Source organism: Erpetoichthys calabaricus, chromosome 13, assembly GCF_900747795.2.
Source record: "Erpetoichthys calabaricus chromosome 13, fErpCal1.3, whole genome shotgun sequence".
NCBI lineage: Eukaryota > Metazoa > Chordata > Cladistia > Polypteriformes > Polypteridae > Erpetoichthys > Erpetoichthys calabaricus.
Genome location: NC_041406.2, coordinates 20,828,647 through 20,855,184, shown reverse-complemented (window position 1 = coordinate 20,855,184; position 26,538 = coordinate 20,828,647). Strand labels below are relative to the sequence as shown.

At 42.9% G+C, this 26,538-nt stretch overlaps 1 protein-coding gene across 7 annotated transcripts in view; it reads right to left on the bottom strand.

Annotated features, from left to right (window-relative positions):
- Window positions 1-26,538, bottom strand: part of LOC114664022 (FH1/FH2 domain-containing protein 3-like) — a 722,250-nt gene that overhangs the window by 40,324 nt on the left and 655,388 nt on the right. For all 7 annotated transcript variants that reach the window (XM_051935624.1, XM_051935621.1, XM_051935625.1 and 4 more), the window contains 4 exons: window positions 23,313-23,432; window positions 9,959-10,120; window positions 3,385-3,575; window positions 857-1,049 (listed from right to left, as the gene is read on the bottom strand). In XM_051935624.1, the coding sequence (XP_051791584.1) occupies window positions 857-1,049; window positions 3,385-3,575; window positions 9,959-10,120; window positions 23,313-23,432 (666 nt within the window). The remainder of the gene's footprint in view (window positions 1-856; window positions 1,050-3,384; window positions 3,576-9,958; window positions 10,121-23,312; window positions 23,433-26,538) is intronic.

Here is a 26,538-nt window from a genome sequence, read left to right as displayed (position 1 = left end):
GGAATACACGTGTGCAGCAGCTCACTTCACCTGCTGCTCGTGGAACGTTAACTATAAGTGGAAAACAAAACAGTAACAAAAAGCTATTAATCTAGAAATGAATGGAAGAAGAAAGGAATTATTCATGTCAGCATCTCTCTGTAAAGACTGAATAAACAAACATGTACTCCGTATTCACGTTACACTAAAAACAACTTCACGTCTGCATTATCTGCACGTCCGAATGATTCCGTATTTCTGTGACACTTCATTTATCAGCAGAGCTCCAGACCTGCTCTCCATTTGGGCCTTTAGACTTCAACACATTTTAATGCTTCAGGTACGTCTTTCAAAAATACAACTTTTAAGAAATCTGAACTGAAATTAGCTACAGACCTCCACAACCACAAGAGCACATCAGTCGACGCCATTTTTATATCACTTGAACTGGAAAAAGCTCCTGAGCCACCACAAGTGTATTTGGGCTACGTTTTTAATCACATTACATTGTAAAGGGCTGTTAAAAAGCATGTATTTAATGGGGTCTACTAACGCATGCAACTGCATTGTATTATTAAAATGACTTACTGTTGTAAAATATTTAGTAAGAAAATAATGTGATAACTGACTCTTTGAAGTTGCTAGAAAGTGTAAAGTGCTCCGAGTTTCAAGTCCGTTACCTAAGTCTCCAAAACACACCGGACAGGTACATGCATACACTTTCTAACTTGTTATATCGATCTGTTTTGTTGAAGGTTTGGGGGGGAACAGATAGAGCCCCCACTGTCCACAGCATTCATTGTTGTAGAGTGTGTGACTGCAGTACCCGGCTACCATACGGTACTAGTGAAGCCACTGCTAGACAGCGGATACTTACATCTGTAATCATTTTCCCTCGGGTCTTGTTCCTCTCTCTGTGGTTCGCTCTCTTCTGCTTCTGCTGTAACACTCTCTCTCTCGTCGTGCGATACTCCAAGGCAAACTCACTGATGGTTTTGCAGAACTTGTTGATGTTTACTTCCCGGACTGCATAAGGCGGGTGGCCCATAAATAGAAGAAAGGCATGGAACCTGCGAGGAATGGAGGCACGTTAGGCTTCTGCACATCGCTCATGGAATGATAAAGTACTATAAATACTAAAACTACCAGTGTCCGACAAACACACACACACCCCTTTAAAACACACTGACAAGGAACTCCTGCATCACTACTCAGTGACTGGGTCAACATGATAGACAGACAGACAGACAGACAGAGAGAGATAGATAGATAGATGTGAAAGGCACTATATGATAGATATCAAACGCACTATATTATAGATAGATAGATAGATAAGATAGATATGAAAGGCACTATAAAATATAGATAAGATAGGCAGATAGATATGAAAGGCACTATATTATAGATAGATAGATAGATGGGAAAGGCACTCTGTAATAGACAGACAGATAGATAGATGGATATGAAAGGCACTATATGATGGACGGACAGACTGACAGGCAGATAGACAGATAGATATGAAAAGCACTATATGATTGATAGATAGATATGAAAAGCACTATATGTTAGATAGATAGATAGATAGATAGATATGAAAGGCACTATATAATAGATAGATAGATAGATAGATAGATAGATATGAAAAGCACTATATGATTGATAGATAGATATGAAAAGCACTATATGTTAGATAGATAGATAGATAGATAGATAGATAGATAGATAGATAGATAGATGTGAAATGCACTATATGATGGGGGGCCACTTGCACCAATACGCTCACCACACATTAGCTGTTAGGTGGTGATGTGGTGAGAGAGATAGCCAATTAGAGACATGGGATGATTAGGGGTCTACAATGACTAGGCTGTGGTGGGACACTTAGCCAGGACATTGAGATACAGCCCATTCTTTTCAAAGGACACCCAGGGATCTTTTTATGACCACAGACAGTCAGGACCTTGGATTTATGTCTGATCTGTAGGATGGCACCGTTTCTACAGCACTGGAGCTTTGGGGTCCACATTCAGACCACAGGGTAAGTGCCCCCTGCTGGCCTCACCAACACCTCTTCCAGCAGCACCCCAAGCTTTATCCCAGATGGTCATGTTTAGCGTTAGGTGGGTGACCTCTTCTAAACTGCAGATATACATAAATATTGTAACTGTCACCCTGGCCAGGGTCAGTTCCTACCTTGTGCCCAATAATGCTGAATTAGGCTTTGGTCTCAATGACCCTGAATAGGTTTGAAAATGAACGCAGAAATATCATATCTTATATTGAGGACCTGAGAGCAATGAAATTTTCTTCTTGTTAATCTCACTGCTACAGTCTACAAGGGAAGATCAAAGAGTTTTGTACCCACACATGAAAGGGCTATTCCCCATGCTAATTCTGTAAGTGCTAAAATTTGTGAATTCTAAATTTGTACCGTTTGTACTTTGTAGTGCACAAGTCTTGTTTTAGAGCCGAATCAACACGACATCAAGTATCCTGTTTTCACTGAATTTCTAATGCTCGACAACAATGTGCCCTGAAGATTCAATCTCAGCCAGTCGATGTCTACCCGTTTATTCAGTGCCCCTTCACTGTTTTGTTAGGTGGCAGCCTTGTGCTAAAATCAGATCAATTCATTTTTTCCCCACATCAAGCATCTCACAATAAGAAAGCAAACACGATTTTAGAAATTTTTGCACATCATTTAAAAATAAAATGTTGACACCTGAAACGAAGCATCGCCTCACCCAGTGCACCAAGGAGACACTCAAGTCAATGGATTCATAAACTGGGGATTAAACTTGGAAACATCGCTGTGACACACAGCCCAAACAACAACAGAAATAATAGGAACATAAAGATCTGTCCATGCCAAGGAATTTCAAGGTGCGGGCCAGTGTCAGCAAGATCATGGGCACAACGTTTAATGAGACCGAGAGTGTTCTCCTTATTGATAAGAAGTCTCAAAATGTCCACATGGCTGGTCACTACTTTGCTGATATGCTTGGGAATTTCAGGCAGTTAATTTGTGAAAAGTGGCAAGAAAAGCTGCTGACCATCACACTGCTGACTATCACAAGACTTTGTCAAACCCACTTAATACAATTCAGGGTCACGAGTGGTAGCCATTGGGCACAATGTAGGAAACAGCCCTGGATAGATGGCAGTCCATTGTAGGGCCCACCGATACAGACATCCACACTCCCACTTGGCCAAGAAGGAATCGCCAATTAACTCATCTTAGGCGATGAGGATGGAAAGCCTATGCAGACATAAAGAGGACATACAAACAGCACACAGATGAGGACTGAGCTGAGCCGTGGGCTCCATGAGGCAGTAGCACTACTACTCACTATGCCCTCATGCCACCCCATAACATATTTAGCTCTAGCTATCAAATCAAAGTACCTGTTAATTATTCTTTTGTGCACAATTTTTAAAATGATAATTCTCTCAGCACAGTCTTTCAAGAACTCCGACATCTTTTGTTTCAGCACAGGCTTCATTTCGTGTTTTGCAATGACCTTAAGATGATCCCATGATGCCTTGCACCTCCGCTCCATTTGCCACAAGTTATCCTGAAGTTGTTCAAAATCCACCTGTAAGGGTTGGAAAAAAGTGTCATCATTCTCTGTAACAAGAACAACCAAATACATGAATACAAATATTCACTTGGAGTTTGATTTACATTAGGATGAAGTTTCTGGAATTCTGTAATCTCATGAATGGTTATGACAGCAACAAAAGGAACAAGACTAAAACTCGTCCTGATGGGATGCTGGCCAGCTCATCTACTTCATAGAAAAGCACAACAATCTCAAAGACACTGAGTCCAGTTCAGGCCACCAGGTGAGCCGATCCACACACATCTCAGGAAGATCTAAAGATGAGGGTCCTCGGTGAGTCCAGTCAGAGGAACAAGGATAATCTGATGGCAAACACACATGCCTTTCTTAGGTATCATCTGAAAGCATTTTATAGTGCCTTTCCTATCTATGTAATCCTTTTTTGTAATAGTGACACTCCGCAGAAAAGGCGGTGGGAGGGGGGCTGACACAGATAGAAATCAGCTGACGTCACCAGGTGGGGCACCAATTACAGTGTTCAGAAAATGGTCTCTGCAAGGCTGACTAATGGAGCAACTCCTTTAGCTCACCCTACAAGGGGACATCTATCTATCTATTTATCTATCATACCATATACAGTAATCCCTCGCTACTTCGCGGTTCACTTTTCGCGGATTCACAACTTCGCGGATTTTATATGTAAGCATATCTAAATATATAACGCGGATTTTTCGCTGCTTCGCGGGTTTCTGCGGACAATGGGTCTTTTTACTTGCTTCCTCAGTTGGTTTGCCCAGTTGATTTCATACAAGAGATGCTATTGGCGGATGGCTGAGAAGCTAACCCAATCAGAGCACGCAGTTAAGTTCCTGTGTGCTGCTGATTGGCTCAGCGACGGAGTGTTGCATTAACCAGGAAGTCTCATCTCACTCATTCAGCATTAACGTGCTACTGTTTCAGGGGCCGTGTCCAGGCGCCAACAGAAGATGCAAATGATTGCAGAAAAGGTGAAAGTTTTGGATATGTTGAAGGAAGAGAACAGCTACACCGCTGCAGGACACCATTACAGCATCAATGAGTCCACGATTCTTTTTATTTAAAAAGGAGGAAAAGAATATAAGATCTACGGCCGCAGTGTCCTTTAACCAGGGCGCAAAACGAGTTGCAAGTGGACGTGATAAGGCAGTAGTCTGGATGGAATCTGCTTTAGGAATCTTTGCAACAAGGTCGACGACGTCATGACCGCCTACAAGCTGCTACGTGTACTTCGCTATACAGTAAGTGTAAACTTATCTACCGATTTCATATTGCTTAGCAGTTGTCCCTGTTATTAATAGAGTAAAGGGTGGGTTGTAAACAATACAGGGAGGGTTTAAAAACGTCCAAATACACGTTAAATAATTAAATAAATATGGTGTCCCTATTTCGCGGAAATTCAGTTATCGCGGTCGGCCTTGGAACCTATCTCTCGAGATAAGTGAGGGATTACTGTAGTACCTTTCACATCCATCTATCTATCTATCTATCTATCTATCTATCTATCTATCTATCTATCTATCTATCTATCTATCTATCTATCTATCTATCTATCTATCTATCTATCTATCTATCGTGTCTCTCCTATTTATTGTGTTGTGCGTTTCACTTCTATCTTTATGTCCCTGTAACAGACCTCCATAGGTCTGCCTTGTCTTTGTCTCAGCTTTGCCATCATGGAGAGCTCTCGGCCTATGAAGTGCTTTCTTATACAGTTAAGTGCCAACATGCAATGGCACATGTGGTTCTCTATTTCTCTCTAACATTCCTATTATTATTTTCAGCAGCACCCATTCCTAGTGTTATCTGTCGTTCATTACGGACACTACAGATTCTAATGCATTTAGAATGTCAGTTCTCAGGCTGTTGCTGACACAAATCAGAGTTAGTCCCATATTCTCATAGTTATTACCGATAGTCTTTTGAATGTACCTTTTCTTTCTAAAATATTTTAAACAGTATGCACCATACACCTTAGACGGTACAGTTTATTTCAGAAGTTCCAGTTTGGCTCCTGCACCTGTCATGGCACAGAAGTGACACTAACCCATCTTGTAATGACAGACATTCTAAAATCGTCTGGTGAAAGGAATTCCACAGTAATTATGTTATTAGATTTAAGTGCAGCATCTGACACCATTGACCACTCTATTCTGTTACACTGGGCTCTCATGCACAGTCATTGCCTGGTTTAGTTCATATTTTCAAATTGATGTCAATATAATAATAGCAGTAATAATAATTCCTTACATTTAAATAGTGTTTTTCTCACTATTCAATATTCTCAGTGAGCGGGGAGCCACTTCAGCCAGCACTAATGTGTAGTATCCACCTGGATGATGCGATGGCAGCCATTTTTGCGCCAGTATGCTCAACACACATTAGCTATTAGGTGGTGAAGGGGAAAGAGATGAGTTAGCCAATAAGAGAGGAGATGATTAGGGGGCCATAATGACTTGGCCGCGGTGGGCAATTTAGCCAGGACATCAGGACACAGCCCGTTCTTTATGAAGGATGCCCAGAGAGACCACAGAGAGTCAGGACCTCGGTTTTCCATCTCATCCGAAGGACAAACTCATTTGTACAGCGCAGTGTCCCTGTCACTGCACTGGGGTCCACATTCAGACCACAGGGTAAGTGCCCCCTGCTGGCCTCACCAGCACTTCTTCCAGTAGCATCCCAAGCTTTTCCTAGATGGTCTCCCATTAAGCACTGGCCGGGCCTGAACAGGCTTAGCTTCAGGGTGATGACCTCTTCTGAAGTGCAGGTGACATGGCTGCTGCATTTATATACAGAAATGTGCTGACAGTGCTCTGTCACTAGAATCAGAAGTTAAATATGGTGTCCCAGAAAAAGCGGAGACAAACAACGAGACTTCCTTAACTGTACAGAACACACCGACGTTTGAATGCAGCCAGCTCTCAGGTACAATCTTAACGTGCCACCTCTCAGGCTTTAGGTCACTCGGGTCACATTACATTTAATTCATTTCATTCATTGCACAACAAAAGCCATTTGCAGTATCTGGCAGCTCTCTTCCTGGATTAACCTGAAAAACAATTAATCTTCATGATGATGGAAAGCCTACGGCGTGTTTAAGGGAAGAATGAGTGAAATTATGTAGAACTGAAAAAGGAGGCGATGCTGTAACCAGTCAGTGATTCAAAGCGCCGTAGACTTATGTTCGTATGAGGACTTCATTCCTGATATTTTCTGGACCTGCTGTATCTTCACCTAGTGGCCACATGGGGTTTATCCAGGAGTAATTGGAAACTGACTTGGCCTCCAATCAATAAGCCCCCCAATAGTGAGCTGCTGTGAACGTCTCCAGACCGATACTCTTGTATTACGAAAGAAAATGTTGATAATGTCCAGCTATTACTTGTGAGACACCACATTCCAGTTAGTTTAAGCAGACTTTACCACATTTGGTATAATGGCACCCGGTCAGTGCTGCTGCCACACAGATCATCATCTTGGGTTCAAGCCCCATGGCTGATTACTGCCTACATGGACCTTATATGTTCTTCTCAAATCTCTATGGGTTTCCCCACCGACCCCAAAAGGTGTGCAGGTTAAGTTTATTGGGGTTACACATTTGCACTACTGTGGGTTTTGGACCCCAAGATGGACAGATGCCTCATTCTGGGTTGGTTCAAGTGACACTGGCACCGGCTCTCGACATCCTGAGTTGGCTTAAGCAGGTCTGCTACCCTTTCTGCTGGTGTTACTGCAGTGCAGGTGTGAGACTTTAACTTCAACAGTTTCTCGCAGGCACTTTTCTTGGTATTTTTTTGTTTATGGATGAAACACAATCAACCCCGGGAGGAGCACAATGCGTCTGCCAGGCCTTCAGACACGAGGACTTACATGACAGCGGCTGGGCCAGTGATCACTCTTATTAAAACGTGTAGTAAATCTATCAAGCCGTAGCGAGGGACTGGCTCCCGCTTTGATCCTCAATCTGCTTTTTGTTAGGACTCTGCTTTGAATTAATACCGAAATGTTATTTTATACACACAGACCGCACTGGCTACACTGTTTATTTAGAATTCGTGTAAACTGTTCCTGCTTAACATTTTGTTTAAGTGTTCAACATGCTTCTTTGAGTTTTCGTATAAAAAGTAGCCCTTTGGCGGGCTTGTTATTGTAACGTTATCTCGAGATATTTGGACCCTGCAGTCCTGGTTCTCTGGCCAGTCTTATTCTCAGAGTGCTGTAGAGGAGCTCCATGGGTTCGAGCCGTGGCCTGGCGGTTAGCATTCCTGATCCCGGATCGCCCGCTGACCACCTTGAATTACCCTCAGGAGTCTAATCCATTGATGCTGGGAGACGGACAGCACAACGCAATCAAGTTCAGGTTTCTCAGAAATGAGACAAAGGGGGCTGAGGGCTTTTAAAAAAAAAACTTGGTATGATGTTACCGGACAAACTTGTGGAAAGGTACAAGAGTGCCCCGTACCACCTGGGTGACACCGACTTCTTTCCAGCTGCTCATGGAGTGTACTGCGGTCTGCTGAGTCCACTCACTTGTGAAGATAATTTGAGTCCTTTACTCAGAGACTTGTCCTCAGGCCACCACGATTCCATGGCAGACAGGGACTTAGATAAAGTAACACAATGCCATACAACAGGGCTCTGATCCTGCAGGGCTACTATGGCTGCCACTTTCTTCATCAGTGACCCATTTCTACTGTTAATCGACTTCCTTTTAATCTCAGTGTTTTTAAGACTCAGTCTTCTGAGTTGATTCTCTTTTCCTTACATGGCAGCCGAACAGATATGAGACGTGAAGCGAGTCAGGTGACCCGCAAAGTCGAGTCCTCAGACTCCAAGCAGTTTCTTAATTAGAAGCCTTAATTGTTGTTAATTAAACCCGTTTCTTAATCCCACAGCCAACTGGTGCTCTCATTCTGCCATAGCACACATTTCTTTTTTATTATTTTTTATCAAAGAGCACCATCAAAATGTGTTGGTGACCTGAGCAGATCAACATTCCTGAGATCTTCACCTTTCTTTATTTTCAGATATTGCACGATGGGCACAGGTTAGTTGGTCGTGTGTTTGGCATTATTGTTTGAATGCTTCTTCTTCTTTTCATCTTTTCCCTCTCTACTATGGGGGGTCGGAGCACTTGGTCAAACTTCTCCAAACAGCATCAGTCTTGGACCTCCTTGCCACTCAAAATCTGGCCACCAGGGGGCAAACCTGCCCAACTTGGTACCGGTCCCAAGCCCAGATAAATAGACAGGGTTAGTGTCAGGAAAGGCATTCGACTGTAAAACTTTTAATTATGGAATCAATTCAGTCAGCTTCGGAAAATACTGTTTGACTGCTAATTAAGGATAAAAGAAACAATTGAGGGGTCTGAGTGTTGAACAGCAAGTCAATTACAATTAAGGCAAAAGAGTTAATTAGCAGCACAAAACTGATCACTAACTAAGAAAAGGGTTAGAATGGAAATGTGCCACCACAGCAGCCCTCCAGGATCGGAGCTGGAGACCCCTGGTGTCCATACACCAGACCCCCTTGTGTTTTTGAATGACTGAAGACCGTGAGCCTCCAGACGCCCTACGCAGTGCTTATTCTGCTTAATGGTTAATCTGGCCGGCCCTGCTGGGAGGAAACTGGGACAGACACGGGAAGAACATGCAAGCTCTATGCAGAGAGGACACGGGAGGCGAACCCTGGTCTCCTTACTGTGAGGTAGCAGCGCTGGCACTGCACCACTCTTATAAACATATAAAATAAACAAATAAACAAATTTGAGAGTATTTAAAAATACTCCAACTTTCAAACCAGCTAACCGACTGCACTTGAATGTTAGGCCATATTGAGGCCTGACTATGACTTTCGGGCACATAATGAGTCCTGCAATTATAACAATTTAGATTAATTTGACTAAAACGTTTAAACTGTGTTAATGCCCCGGTGTGACCTCCTTTCTCTCTGCAGGTGAGAAGTTTGAAGCCCATTTGTGCCTACTGCGAGTGCTGTGGCATGAGCTTTAGGTGCCTTAATAAAGTGCTTTTAGCACTCGGAGGGCTGTAATTGGTAAGCCGCAAGTTCATTACACCGAGAGCGCCTTGCAGGAATGTGCTGAAATGGGCTTTGCCACGCTAAACGCATAATCCACAGGGGCAGAAAAAAAAAAAATCAACCCACCAAATTCAGAACAGACGAAGCTAATTGGTAAAATAAGTCCGGTATCTAAGGAGTGCTGCATAAATAAATAACACGAAGATTAAAGAGCTCATTCACATGCCAGTTGCTGTCAACAGTTTTTTTTCCCCAAGTGTTTGTTAGAATAATGTTTAAAAAAAATCAACATTATAAAGTCTAATTAACATACAAAGAAAAAGAGAGATTTCAATGCCTACCTTAGCTGATCTAGTAATGGCCCCAATCTCCGAGTAGAGGTCAGAGCTATCCGGAAATTTCTCCACCACAATTGTGCAGGCATGGTGTATGAGTGACTGCTTGTGCACGGTGTCCTTCACCTCTGGGACCTTCTCCAGGTAACTCAGCTCGAAACCTTTAGCCTTTAAAAAAAAAAAAAAAAAAAAAAAAGAGATAAATCGGTTAACCAAGTTAGTCATTTAGGCAAATGAAGCTGTTCACCTCTTAAGATTGGGCCGATTTCAGTACTAAATAGCTTATTGAGTTAAGAGGAAGGCCATCATTGTCTGTTGTTCATCTGCCCAGCCATCAGTGTGCTAATCTGCTTTATCCAGTCACAGGTGGCAGGGATTGGGTTTACTTTCATGTGCCCACTGTATGACAACATTCTGATTTTCACGTCTGTTTTACCTTGTGTGATAGTTGTCCGGACACCACCAGTCGGAAACCACATCTTTATAAAAAGCACACGTTTATTAAATGTTAATAAAAACAGTGTCAACACTACACACAATGCACTCAGCAATAATCACCCTTCAATTACTCTTTTTCTCAGTCCTTGGCCGCCTCTACTCTCCTCCTGGGAGCTTCGTCCTACTCCCACTCCTGACTCTGGCTCACTGACTGTAAGGAGGCGGCCCCTTTTATTCCTGCCCGGATGTGCTCCAGGTGGTTGCTGACGTCCATCCGGCAGTACTTCCTGGTGTGGCGGAAGTGCTGCCCTTTGCCCCGGAAGTACTCAGGGAGTCCCTGGCACGTTCCTCTGCCATCTTGCCGAGTGTGGCGGAAGTAACTATTTCCGGGTCCCACAAGGTTTAAAGTGCCCTCTGGCGGTGGCCACGGGTCCCAACAAGCCAGAATCCTTTGTTCTCTTTTCCCGTGGTCCTTTCCTGCTCCATGGCGGTTGCCCCCTCGTGGCCCGGAAGCTATTCCTACCACCTTCCGGTCCTTTTAGGCATCCCGGCCAGGTAATGACCCCGGCCATCTGCCACACTTGGTAGAGTAATATATATTGCTCTGCTTTCCCCTATTGTATTATTAATATGTAGCCTTTGTAAGAATGCCTAATCTCCCCGACTTATCACTGTTTATAAGGTATTATAGTATATAACTTATCCCCATCTTCCCTTCTATATCTATAGGCAATTAGGTGTAGTAAAAGACAAGCAGGAGTTAAGTTACACATACAACAATGCATTATTGGTAATATTCATAAATAATAACAATATGCAAAGTACATTTGAATACTGGCAACTTGATTAAATAGTGATGTGTAGTTCAGGCGGCACACAGACTTGTAATTATTTAAAATGTCTCTAGTTAAGGCATCATTGGTGCTCAGCTTTCTTCAGAACAGGCCGCATGCCTGTCTCAATATGGCTGCTGAGCTGTGGTCTCCATTGTGTTGTCCTTTCAGTTCATCAGTTTGGGCTTCATCAGATGTTAGTAAGAGAGGTAGAGTGTGGTTGAGCAAGCAGATTTATAGATTCTCTGTCCAACCCCTAGAGCCAATAGGACATCATGGTACTTAAAAGCTTCTTATCCATGCCAATTCCAAACAGCCATACTTCAGACCAATGGGGGAATACAACATCTTAGCACCTGCCCTCTAAACCATATGTTAAGGTAACCTGGCTTCCTTGCGGGGTATGAAAGACTTTAGCAGAGAAACACTCGCCAAACTGGTTTAAGGCACATCCCCCCCATCTCTGTCGTAAAATTCAAAGAGACCCATTCCTAAGGGGGTAAACATGAATGCTTCTCACTAATGTAACATTAAATTACATTGCTTTGCCTAAATTACAAAGACATACAAAATATTTATCAAGTTACAGTATATGGAAAATCTTACATCTCAACAACGTCTTTAGTAGATTAGTGACAGTTGTATGAGACCAACAACACAAGTATCACAAGTCAAGTCAAGTTGGGGAGCATGCACTGGTACAACACGTTGGTGCACCCACTACACGAAGAAACAACTCAGGATCCCGGTTGGCAACCCACCCAAGTAGGTCCAGTCCCACCCTCTGGAAATGACCCTTTATCTGCTGCAGCCAGGTGTTATGTGGGCGACCCCTTGGCCTGGTCCAGCCACTCGGGTCCCCAACAATGAGGATCTTATGAGCTGAATCACCCTCGGGGAAACGCGCCACATGGCCGTAGTGCCGTAACTGACGCTCCCTCACAATGCAGGTAATGCCACAGGGTATCACAGCATACATTAAATACAACAAAAGACGACACGCTCATCTGTGAGCCCTTTGTTAATAACCATGTTCACTGTGCATGTCAGATTGTCTTAAAATACGGTCTGATTTTTACCTAAGTTACCAGAATGAACAAACACAACCTGGTTTATCAAATAATTTAGAAAAATTCTTGTACATGTTATCACCACAAGGGGGCACCACTGAGCCCCAAACCGCAGACACAGTAATGCCCAACACACTTTTAGGTTTGAATAAAAGACATTGATTAGACCACAGCAACTTTCCATAGATCAATAGCAGTACCAATAAATCAATCAGTTTCTTCCTCCTTCCTTCCTCCAATTGAGGGTTACCCGCCCCTAACCCTAACCCGACTCTGACTCTCCGATGTGATGCAGTGGGCTTCTTTTCAAGCTTCTGGTGCCACACTGCATCTGGATCATATAGAAAGTAGGGCGGTCCTCCACCAACAGTTCCCATTTATTGGCTCCCAGGGACCCTCGACAGGGTTGCACTTCTGGACTCCAACTCCCAAGCACCCCTGCAGGTTTCCCAACTGGGCTGCCCACAAGAGGACCACTGCCACCTACTGTACGGGGGATGGAACTGCTCTGGTCCAAGCATTATTTTATTCCAGTTGGGCACAAAGTTTTTTCTTTGTCCAGCCGGCCAACTCATCTGTCCCTCTGTTCTGACCTCTAGTCTGGGTAAGAAACCATCCTACTTCCCGGCTGGAATGCCTGACCTCCTTCTACAATGTTTTTTTTTTTTTGGTGATCATTTGCTTATTTTATTTTACAAAGTCAATAAGAAGTCAATATTTCAAAATGTGTAATAATCAACATGTAAAATAGACCCACATCGTGCCCCTAATCCACACCATACCACCATAAACCACTCCTGTGGCTGCCCGACCACACCACCACACACTAACCAGGGAGGGCCTGCACCACGAAAGATTTAACTGTGGGGGGGGCGGCCCACTGAATACCTCATTCAGAAATTTACAGTGCAAGTTGGAAAAAGCATGTGAACCCCTAGGGTGATAACTTCAAACAAAAGCTTACTGGAGTCAGGGGTTAGCAAAGCTGGGGTCCAGCCGATGACATGAGGCTGCAGGTGTGGTTTGGAGCGACATGGACCTTAAAATAAATAAATAAAAACATTTGGAGTGTGCCATCCACAAAAACGAGATCTCAGAAGATCGAATTCTTATTTCAGATCTTACTGTAGTTAATGGAGGACAGTTTTCACCTGATACGATCAAACTGAGTGGGCAAGGCAGGAAAGGGACTGGAAATTGATGTGAATAAGCAATGGCACCAAAGTGTGGAAGGCAGAAAAATAAGCCGCAACGCTGTTATTTAACAAAAGGGGGTCTTAATTAGCATTAATGCTGATCCAGAACTTTAACATTAAAGTCCCGAATACCCGTAAATTAACACAATAGGCACTCTAAATAGCTTGGAAGTCAATCCCCCCAACCACCGTCTCTTAAACATGTCATAAATCAATCCCAAACTGCTTAGCTGCAATACGGCCTGTCTGGTAAACAAAGCCCACCAATGCATCTACTTGTTGTGGAGGCTGAAGCTGGCTGGTTTGTGTCCCCCTCCCCGCCTACAAGTGTGAAGTAGACAGCACCCTCGCCTCCTGTATAATGGGGTGGTACAGCAGCTGCTTGGCGTCAGATAGGAGAGAGAGAGAGAACTGCAACGAGTGGTTAAGTCTGCCCACTAATGAGGACATTTAAAGCAACAGGTCCAACAGTAAAGCCCCCTCCATTATGGAAGATGTCACTCATCCTGCCCATGGACTGTCTGCCCCCCTTCCCATTGGGCAGCTTATGGACTGGCACTGCCAGCTTTTTCTTGGATGGTATTAGACTAATGAACACAACATCACTAATCCTGACTGTGTGACTTACTGTATACTACACTTTTCATTTTGTTTCGTAGTCTTGTGTAATAAACTCTTTGCTGCTGCTTTTTTTACTTGCTGCTAATTAGAGGGCATACTGCAATAATATTTCTTGTAGCTATAGTTATCTTACTTTACTTATGTATAAATGATATTCTATTCTGTCTTATTGTGTTTATCTGTGATACCTTTATCACAGAGCTATAGGGGTTAAAGGGCTACTTATGGGGTACTTTTCTATTATGGGGTCGTGGGCACTGTTTAATTATATGTTTCTGCATATGGATGTTGGAATGACAATAAAAGACCCTTGATCCTTATATCAAACAACAGTTAAGTCATGTCTGGTGACTTTTTAGTGACCCTTAGCAAACATATTCTCAGCTTTACTGCTTACAAAGATCATTAAATAACAGTAAGAGCTGATCTTTCTTTAAACTTCATGATACTTCTTTAACAAAAACAGGACATAAGTCACACCACCTTCACATAATTCTGATGACCGCCTGTGGAAAATATGTAGTTTATGGGTAAGATCTACTTAATAAGTACCTATAAAGATGCAGATTTGGTTAAAACTTAAAAAAAAAATAACTAGTATGAAACTATTTAGCATACATGTGTAGCAGCGCTACTTAAAATGTACTACATCTCCCAGCAGCCTCAGCAGTATGATGCTATTGGACAGCTTCAGAGGATTTAGGGGCTGTTGGGAAAAAGATTGAGGAAATAGGCCCTTTAATAAGGAACCTGAAAGACACTGGGGGGATCGCAATTGTCCGTCTATTTGTTCATACGCCTCTCACACTCGACTGGATAACAGCTCGACCACCTTGGATTAAAGTTTCCATCTGGACATACGTGCTGTCCTGTGCCTGCTTGTCCATTTGAGTTTGACTTCATCTGGGAGCTTCCATTCACCTCATGCCGCATTAGAACCTGGTAGGACAAAACTTTACATTTTTTCCAGAGACCTGTTGACAAGCTATTTCTGTCACTCATCCATCATCAACTGCGCCTGCTGAACTGGTCTGCACTTGGACATTGTTGTTAGTGTTTCTTGTTTGAGTTTATTGTTCATTGTTTTCTGTTAGTGTTGCAATTTATTATTTTTTTCAGGGATCTGGCAAGAGCCTTATGTACGTGAATTGGTTATTTTTTATGCATTATTTTTTTATTATATTATTTGATTAATAAATTTCATTGTTACTTGTCGATTTATTGTGTCCCTAACAGTGTCTCTGTGTGTGTGTGCGTATATATATATATATATATATATATATATATATATATATATTTTTTTTTATATATATATAAAAGCCAAATACCACTGACTCACTCATCACGGAATCTCCCTAACCATAAGGACTTGGGACTTGAAATTTGGAATGTAGATTACCCTTGGGCCATAGGTGCTCGCTAAGAAACGGTTTTAAAAATTTTATGGTCCAAGCACAAAATTTCTTATAGTTTTTTAGACCTGTTTGTATGTCTGTCCACTTTTCCTGAGAACTACTTAACATTTAAGTCAGGTTTTTTTTCTATAATTTGCTTGAACATTTTGTTGATTTTGCGACTTTCTCATCGTGCTAAGTATCATAGTTCGCTTGCGGTACCGATTTATTAGCACGAATCTGAGACAGACTCATCGGGCTGCGGGGCCCTCCTCACTTACATGTCTGCCTCGGGGTGTAACCTTAACTCCGCTTAGTTAGCAAACGAGAGAACTACTTAACGAATTTAGATCTTTTTTTTTCTATAATTTGCTTGAACATTCTGGTTGATTTTGTGACTTCTCTCATTGCACTAAGAATCAAAGTTCGTTTGCAGGAGCGATATATTCACGCTAATCTGAGAGAGGGGCTGTGGGCCGAGGGGAGGGGGAAGAGTGACGTCAGGAGTAGAGAGCTGGGTGGGGCCCTCCTCACTGTCCTGTTTCACTAATACGCGGGTGAAGCCCCAGGAGATGGCTAGCATATTTACACACACACACAAACATGCACGCTGGAGGTTTATCAGAAGTTAGTGATAGCAACACCAGGGCGAGAGAGGGAGCTATCGCTAACACGGTCATCTCTTTTGTCAACTTCAGCAGCGAGAAGACACCCAGTGATGGCAAGCGACTCCACCTCTTCCTGCCAGAGTCATATAAAAAAGCGCATGCCCCAGAGAATGGCATTGCATCTCATTTCTGACCCAAACTGCCACCATAATGGAGCTCCAGAGGAAGACCCACAATGTCAGGGTTGGCCAGGTGAGCTTTAAGGATTTTCGTGGTGGTACCCTTAAAAGAAGAGTCATGAAGACTGCTTTTTGTTTCTGTTTAACAGTCTTTAACACCATTGAACGTTCTCTTTATTTAGTATTATTTGGGTTAGGATTAAAATGGGTGACACTCCATCATCCCAGCACTTCCTTGATGTTCACGAGTGTCCTTTGACCCATTCAATATATATATTGTGACCAGTACCAGCAGCGCCATTGAGCCCCAAACCCTTCAACACATCAACATAAGTTCAAATAATGGTTTATTTTGACAAACCAAAGTCTGCACAAACGCAATTCCTTTTATCTACACCTTTTATTCCTTTCCTTCCTTCTCACTCTCCATCTCTCTCTTTTTCCAGACAAGGATGAGGTCGAGCTGCTTATTTTATGCCCTTCTGGTGTTACGATACTGCCAGCTGCAGGTACTTCCGGGTCAGGTGGAGGTTCTCTGAAGTGGGGATCATTTGTCCCTGCAGCTCCCTCTAGAGGCACCGATGGAACACCGCAGGGCTGTGCTACTGGACTACAACTCCCAGTCAGTCCCGTGGGCATCTATGCAGGGACTGTAGTCCAGGAGGACTGCCACTTATTGTGTTGGGGAAGCAAATAGTCCATATAATTAGTTTCCCTCTGTCCTTCTAATAAATTGGCCTCCTGGCCGGGTAAGAGACCTTGAACCATGCTTGCCGGAACGCCAGTCCATGCCTGGTGTCCATTACTATATAAACATGTATGTATACAGTATATAGTAATGTAGACCATGAGTGAAGTACTGTGGCTGGAGAATCCTGATTTGGGGGTGGCTTTGCTGCCTCAGGGTCTGGACAGCTTGCCACCATTGAAGGGCAAATGAATTTCCACATTTATCAAGAAATCCTACAGGATAATGTCAGGGAAGCTGACAATGTGACTGTTTTGGTGCGTGTGTTCAATTGTCTTGGTGTGTGTTATTAGCTTAAGCATATTGTTTGACTATACTGGTGACGTAGACGAAGATCAGATTTGATTTTATGACCGATTAATGCATAAAGCCAGATAATTCCAAAGGATTCCCACAGCTTTTTCTTGCCATTGCAGAAGAATCACACATCAGGTACACTCAGGCAGTTAACAGCGTTGTGCCAATTGCGAGTGTCCCACTAGGATTACTGTAGCTTAGACTTTCCATCTGCTTTTTTAGTTCTAGAGGACCTCCCTGAATTGCTTAATGGTAAAAAGGGAATGTTAGTAGTTAGGAGAATGACATGAACCAGACAAGAAGATAACTGCAATGAGAGTCAACGTCTAAACCTCTGAGAGGGTTGCTGTCAGAAAATCGAATCCCTGAACCATAAACAAAGTTGAAACCAGAATCGCCAGGAGTTGTCAGCTAGAAGATGCTGAGAAAATAAAACTGTAAATAAAGCTGAGAAGTGGAATGCAATGAGTCGTGAACCAGAAGGCATAAAATACGAAGACTTCTGAGACTGGTAGCCCTGGGCTGAACAGGTGCCATATCATAATTCATCCATCCAGCCATTTTATGTATCCTTTACATGGTACAGTGGGTCAGAGCGGGTTCTGGCAATAAGGGTGAACCAGGCGGTGTAGTCCATCACAGGACACTGGACCAATTTGGATTTCCCTCCATTCAACTGACAACCTGTTTGTGGATTGCAGGACCAACTCAAAGCTCTTGAGGTGTAAAAACATAAAAACCATTGGGAAGACTGACTTGTTAATATAAGATGTGAGTTCTATACACAGGATACATACTTCTGTTATATTTAGGAGGCTCAATTCACTTACTAAACAAACAACAAAGCCACAAAATGAAAGTAAAGTTTCCTGTAGTGCTGTACACAATACACTGATACACAAACCTTGACATAATGCTTCTTCTTTTTTTTCCCCGTGTAGGTGCAATGTCTGCATCTTGACCCGACTAAAGGTGTCCTCTGGGGTGATGTGTTCTCTTAACCTGTCTATCTAACGCTTCTTTGGTCATCTTCCATCCAAACTCAGGCGTAAGGCTGTCTTAGCCACCAAATTTTCATTGCTTCTCAGCACATGGCCATACCATCATAGCCGTTCCTTTCGTGTCTTCTCAATGACCGATGCCATCACTTTCTGATGGGGGCGCAGTGGTGGCTCTGAGGCTAAGGATCTGTGCTGGCATCCCGAAGGTTGCCGGTTCGAATCCCTGTCACTGCCAAAAGAGATACTAGCTACTCTGCTGGGCCCTTGAGCAAGACCCTTAACCTTCAATTGTTCCAGGGGCGCTGTACAATGGCTGACCCTGCGCTCTGACCCCAAGGGGTAAGCGAAAAGATGCATTTCATTGTGTGTTGTCCTGTATAACTATGTATGTGACAAATAAATAAATAAAGAATAAAGAATTAATTTCTGCACGGCTCACTTCGTGACATGGTCCAAACGCGTCACCCCAAGTATCCAACAGAGCATCCGCTTTTCCATGACGTGCAGTGTTTGTTCGTGTTTCAGCATTCAGCTCCATACAAGGCCACTGGCCACACCACCGTCTTATAGATTTTGGCCTTGAGGTGAATGGGCATCTTGAGGTCGCAGAGGACCCCCGCCACTTGGTGCCACAAGGGTACGGGTGTTGGGGAAAGTGTCACCGTCAGCACTGAGTGTGAATCACAGATACCTGAAGAGGGTGGACTGGATCAGGTCCTGGCCGACAGTGATGGTGCCATCCGCTTGAAAACTACAAAAGCTGCTGTTTTTATTCCTGTTTGTGGCATTTCAGTACACAAAGGAATCGGTGTGAATGGAATAGACGAACGGTTACACGGACTGTGTTGACATGTTGCTTAAAGGTGTTTAATACATACAGTTTTATTCAGCTCATGTTTTTTTATGAAATATTTTGTTTTTATAGTTTGCATTTTATTTCCACTTGAATTAACTCTGTTTCGTTTTCATAGCGTCTTGTTTTCGTTTATTTCGGAACACTCCGAGTAGTGCTACGTGACCAGTTTAGTCGTGCTGTTGACACTACGGGTTATGACACTAGAAATATGCCGGCATTCGTATCACTCGCAATTCCTTAGTGGATACGCTTTAGAAATCTTAGGAAGAACTTGACAAGAGTTTTAATTTAAACAGGCCCTAGTGATAGTTTACCGAAATTGTTTTTGATCCTCGACTTTGGTTTTTGCTTTGTTCTTTGGTGTTGAAATCTTAAGCTCTTTGTAGTGAAGGAAAAATGAAGCCTCGTGAAGCTTTGAGGCTCTCTTTCTATTTGTGCCAAAAAAGATTTGAAGCTTTGAAGCCTCAGCCCCAGTATGAACAGCGACATCAGGTGGTTAACTGAGGTCAAGGCAAGCTCTCAAGCGCAAGTGAAGCAGCACTCACTGTTTCAGTCTCATGTCACCAGTACCAGGTCACCAGGTCAGAAAAGTCTGAGTTCATTTTATTCTGCTAAGTTCCTTGCCCATTTATACTATTTAACTTCTGAACGCCGTTTTCTGCTATTAGTCGCCATCTGCCACCAAAGCTCTCTAAATCTCCCTCTCCTCACAACCCAACATTGTTGAATTAGAATGATGCATTTTATATAGGCTACCCGTTAATTTAGCACCAATGTTGTCAAACCAATAAAGCGCGCTGTGAAGCACTGATGACATTCCAGGCTGCAAACGTCACGGGTCACGTGACAGCGGTGTTTTGACCCAAGCTCCGACACAATGACTCGACTCACTACTCTTCAGATTGACTGACACAAGCTTTGACGAGTCTGTATCATTTTCCCATCTCTAGTGCTTTGTCCACTCAGATTTGACCTCAGTGTGCGTGTGACCATGTTTTTAGTGTGCATTTTACATCTCCTGGTTCACATTTCTTTTTACAAGAATTTTGAGATGGTTGTCTCATAACAACGTAAACTGATTTTTCAAATCCATCCATCCATCCATTTTCCAACCCGCTGAATCCGAACACAGGATCACGGGGGTCTGCTGGAGCCAATCCCAGCCAAAACAGGGCACAAGGCAGGAACCAATCCTGGCCCGGGTGCCAAACCACCGCAGGACACACACAAACACACCCACACACCAAGCACACACTAGGGCCAATTTAGAATCACCAGTCCACCTAACCTGCATGTCTTTGGACTGTGGGAGGAAACCAGAGCGCCGGTTTCTTCTTAAAGATTTCAGTTCAGCTCCATGTCTTGGTAGTTTTTCCAGAGTCCCACAACTCTTTGAGTAAAGAAGTGCCTCCACTCTCCAGTCCTAATGTACTTCTCCTTAATTTCCACTTAAGTCCACTTAAGCTCAAAGAATGTTGCTGGGTCTACTTTACCAACACCTTTGAGGAATTTTAAGACCTGGATTAGGTCCCCACGCCTCCTCCTCCTCTCCTTAAAACTAAACAGCTTTAATTCTCTGACTCTGTCACAGTAGGACATGTCCTTAAGTCCCATGATGCACTTGGTTGCTCTCCTCTGCACAGTTTCAAGTGCTGCAATGTCTTTCTTGAAGTGTGGTGACCAGAACTGCACACAAAACCCCAGAAGATGTCTCACTAGTGAATTATATAGCCTGACCATAACATCCCTTGATTTATATTCAACAGGTTTTATATTATAACCTAACATTTTATTTCAAGATTCTTTATTTGTCACATTTCACGCAGTGAAATGCATTCTGATCTGCTTATCAAAACTGTGCAAAGTTAGAAGAATATCAGTTAGATTAACAAAAAGTCCTAAACTGAAAGATAACACTATAATAGGACATAAATAAATAAGTAAAATTAAGTGAAATAAAGTAGAATTAAGTGTTAAAGTGCAATAGTGCAGTGATTAATTGTGCAAAACCAAAGTTAGACAGGTGCATAGTTAAAGGACAGACCAATTTCCAAAACAAGGTAAGGGTAGACATCATGGTACAATTACAGTCCAGTCTAAGTATGTGGAGGGTCATGGATGAGATGGCATGTTCTGATTTAACTGTCTTATGGCTTGAGGATAGAAACTCCTTCTGAGTCTCTCTGACCTGGCCAGGATGCTACAAAACCTTTTGCCTGATTTTAACAGATGGGACAGGCTATTGCTAGGATGAGATGAGTCTTTGATAATCCTGAGAGCTCTGGTCCTGCATCTTTTGGTGTAAATGTCCTGCATAGATGGTAGAGCTGACCTGCAGCAGTGTCCCGCTGCACAGGTCACTTTCTGTAGGGCTTTACGGTTCTGAACACAGCAGTTTCCAAACCAGGATGTAATGTTCTGTGTCAGGATACTTTCCACAGCGCCAGAGTAGAAAGTCTTTAGAATCCCTGAAGAGACCTCAAACTTCCTAAGCTGTCTGAGGTCTGAACTTGGATGTGTTCAGACCATGTCAGGTCCTCAGAGATGTGAACCCCCAGGTATTTAAATCTGTTCACCCTTTCCACTGGAGTCCCATTAATGATGAGGGGCTTATAGTCTGTCATCTGCTGAAGTCCATCACCAGCTCCTTGGTTTTGCTGACGTTGAGCTGCAGGCAGTTTTCCTGACACCACAATGTCAGGTTCACAACTTAATCCATGTAAGCCATCTCATCGTTGTTCGCGATGAAGCCCAGTACCACCGTGTCACCTGCAAACTTCACGATAGTGTTGGAGGAATACGTGGCCGTGCAGTCATGGGTGTAGAGGGAGTACAGCAGGGAGCTAAGAACACACCCTTGTGGAGCTCCTGTGTTGATGATGATGCTGTTGGAAACACAGTTACCAACCCTCACTGCCTGTGTTCTGCCTGTGAGGAAGTCCGGCACCCACACACACAAGCAGTTGTTGAGTCCTAAGTCCCTCAGTTTCACAAACAGTCTACAGGGTATTATTGTATTGAATGCTAAACTATAGTCAATGAACAACAATCTCACATAGCTCCCGTTTCTTGTCCACATGGCTGAGGATGGTGTGCAGTATGTAGGAAATGGCATCCTCCGTCGATCTTTTAGGACGGTAGGCGAACTGGAGTGGGTCAACGGTGCTTGGGATGGAGGATGAGATGATGTCTTTCAGTAGCCTCTCGAACACCTTCTTAAAATATTAATTGCCTTTTTATTATTATCTTCTGCACATTGCTTAGTCGATGAAAATGTTGTGTGAACATAAACCCCGAAATCCTTTTCAGAGGTTCTTCCTGTAGGCTGGTGTCTGCCATCTTGTATTTATAATTGATGTTCCTTTTGCCCATGTGTAGCACTTTGCACTTTTTTACATTAAATTGCATTTCCAGGTGTTCGCCCAGTTCGGAAGCCTGTCCAGGTCTGAAGCTTGAATTCTCTCTGCTGCCTCCTCAGTGTCTGCTATCCCTCCAATTTTAGTGTCCTCTGCCAATTTGACAAGTTTGCTAACTACAGACAGACAGACCCCTGAGGGACTCCAAGTTGAGCATTCTCCTCTCATAATGGTTGGCGTGATTTCCCCACAAAATATAACTTTTTATTGGTGTGCAAGTTAAATAAGTGTCAAAATAATCCTTTTGTCAAAAATGGAAAATTCATTTGAGGAGACAGTGCCCTCTTTTGCCTACTCTGGATCTATAAGGTATCCACACTAACCACTGCGCCACACACATTGGAAGAAGTCTTCTAATAAGAATGGACTGTACTACAGTGGCAGGCTTTATAAAATCAGAGTCAGCACAGGGTACAACAGAACCAAACATGGATGGGCCATGACTGGGCGTACTCAGACAGAGTGGGCCGGAATAAAACTCACGTGGACACGGAGAGAACGGACAAACTTCACACAGACATTTGAACCAAGGACTTTGTAGCGGTTACTCTGACTTGTTTTAAAGGAGTGTTCGTCTGTGGACTTTTCTCACACTTTAACTCTAATGATACCATTAAAAGTACAATTGAAGCAAAACCTTTGAGGAGGCTCGGGTGACATATTCTATAACTTAAATGAATAATAATTGCTCAAATTGACTTACATTTGTTCCATTCAGAAAATTTCCAATTGTTAACAAGGTCGATAGGATATGTCTCAGTGTCTTGTTTTTTTCCAGCTGGTCCATCCCTTCTTTCAAGTCTTGGAGGGGCTCCGCTACTTCCTGCCAATCACAGACACATTCATTTTTCTTTAAATTTATACTCCTAAACATTATTACATAAAATGATCATAACTGCATAATCCAATACAGGGTTGGGTTGAGTTGGGGTGTGGGGGGTTTGTCTAGAAAGCATAAAACATCCCGGAGATACTAAATATTCCCAATTCATCATGCCAGCACCCTTAAAGGGACACTCCACCTAAAAATGACATTTTTTACGTTACATACCCATTGTAGTTTGTAGTGAAAATGTTTTCATGCAGAACAGAGACTGAGAAGTTTCTGGTGCAGTATAAGTCTACAGTGACCAGCAATGGACAACAGAAAAGAATATCAAAACCTCCATGAAAAAAAAATCCCAAATTACTCCTGTTACATAATCCACATGCGGAGTCATCCAGTTGTACACTCACAAGATCCCAAACACATGGGTTCTTACTAAAATATTGTTAAACTAATGGAACTCACGGCCCTCAGGTGCTAAAATTAAAGGGAAGTGAACGTGTGTGCACCGTGTCCTGGGGGATTATCGGGAGAGGCTCCCATCGATGACAAAGACAAGGAGCTCTTGATACATTTCGTGCATTTGAAACCAGCTTCCTCTTTCAGTTCCTGTCAGTGTCGTAATGTCTGTTATTAGTTCAGGTGGTTCATATTGACCATTCTGGCAACTGATTCTTTTGTTTTCTGAATTAAAAAATACCGGCCCGAAGTTTTGGAATCAACGCTCTTCAAGCAAACATCAATATGAGCCTGGAAGAGCAGCGTTTGCATGGGCGGAAGTTGTGAGTATTTGATGATCTCCTCTATGGTGTCGTCACCCATTTCTATACTTTTGTCATTGTATTCTCTATTGTGGAATACGCCTGCCACGTCGATAAGCCATGGTATGAGCCAGTTGTTCAATCCAGGCTTATCTCTCGCTTGAGTGTGTTTTGTCGTATTGTTTCTCATTTTTTGTCACTGAACTGCCTCCTGTGATTGCCTTGATGCTCAGGAGATGTCGCCGCTCAAGTTCTTTATCACACTGGCAGCACTGTATTTTTGTGATCATAACAGTCACATTGGTGTGAGGACAGGAGCACAGGTCAGTCTACACAGGCATTTGTCTGTGTTTGTTACGTGTGTATTCTGAATACCATACTTGACAGATGGCCCTGCTGTTCTTCTTCTTCTTCTGATGGGTGGCCACAGCAATGTGCTCCACGCTCAGCAGGTGTCACTTTTCTTTTCTTTTCTGCCATGTCAAACTCTCAAGCAGTTTGCCATAAAACAAATATAAACTCTGATAACTTTGCGGAGGTTGATACTGTTCAGTTTCTTTTCTTCGCCTGTATATGTCGTGTCATAAGCTTTTGATTAAGATCAAAATCAAGGTTCTGGTACAAATGATTTGTGAATAATCGTGTCACGGTCACAATCCCTAGCATTTTATACTTACATATATATATATATATATATATATATATATATATATATATATATATATATATATACACTGTACATATATATATATATATATACTGTATATATATATATATACTGTATATATATATATATATATATATATACAGTGATCCCTCGCTATATCGCGCTTCGCCTTTCGCGGCTTCACTCCATCGCGGATTTTATATGTAAGCATATTTAAATATATATCGCGGATTTTTCGCTGCTTCGCGGGTTTCTGCGGACAATAGGTCTTTTAATTTCTGGTGCATGCTTCCTCAGTTGGTTTGCCAGGTTGATTTCATTGGCAGATGGCTGAGAAGCTATCCAGCTTACTTTCTCTCTTCCTCTCTCTCTCTCTCTCTCTTGCGCTGACGTAGGGGGGTGTGAGCAGGGGGGCTGTGTGCAGCTGCTTCCTGAAGGACAGGCTGCACGGAGCTTCGCATACTTAAAAGCTCAAAGGGCACGTATTGATTTTCTGTGGCTCTCTCTCTCTCTCTTCCTGCTCCTGACAGAGGGGGCGTGAGCTGCCGCCTTCAACAGCTTTGTACCGGCGGTGCTTCGCATACTTAAAAGCCAAAAAGCCGTATTGATTTTTTTTTTGACTGCTTGCTTTGCACTCCTTTGAAAAGGAAGATATGTTTGCATTCTTTTAATTGTGAGACAGAACTGTCATCTCTGTCTTGTCAAGGAGCACAGTTTAAACTTTTGAAAAAGAGACAAATGTTTGTTTGCAGTGTTTGAATAACGTTCCTGTCTCTCTACAACCTCCTGTGTTTCTGCGCAAATCTGTGACCCAAGCATGACAATATAAAAATAACCATATAAACATATGGTTTCTACTTCGCGGATTTTCCTATTTCGCGGGTGGCTCTGGAACGCAACCCCCGCGATGGAGGAGGGATTACTGTATATATATATATATATATATATATATATATATATATATATATATATATATATACACACATATAGATAAACCACTTCTAGCAAACAGAACACACTTGGATGCAAATGAGCATTTGAACTGTAGACTCGCCTCCCATTGTTACATTTATATACAGTATACTGTATATTCACAACTGGAGCATTCTGGGATTATTTAGCAGCAGGCTGTGAAATTACATGGGGGAATCGACCTTCTTCTTGTTGAAGCATATGACACATGCTGTAGATGTTATAACAGATGCACTGGCGTCCTGACTGGGTTGGAGTATAATACCCTAATTAAAACATAGAGATGCATCCCGGCCAGGATAGTTCCCAATTTCAATCCCAGTCAGGGAAATGGAATAATAGATAGACTGAAGGAGGCTGAATATCACGATCAATTCAACCCCCAGCACGATAGGCGGTGCTGTTTCTCTGGTTTACTCTCAGTTTAGAAACCTGCAGGGTTTCCTGGGTCTTGTAGTTCAGAAGGGCAGCCCTGATGGGGTCCCTGGGTGCCACCAGGTGTCACTGCTGGGAAAAAAGCTCAATGCTTTACAGAACGTCCGTATGGCCTGGAAGTGCTTCTGCAGTGTACTGCCACTCCTAGGTCCACCATAAAGGGAGGCGTCTCACCCCTGTCAGGGAGATGGAGTTGGGAAGTTAAAGACAAGGCTTGCCTTGGGGAGAGCGGAGGAACATTGTGTTGGATTGTGAGCTTGTAGCTACT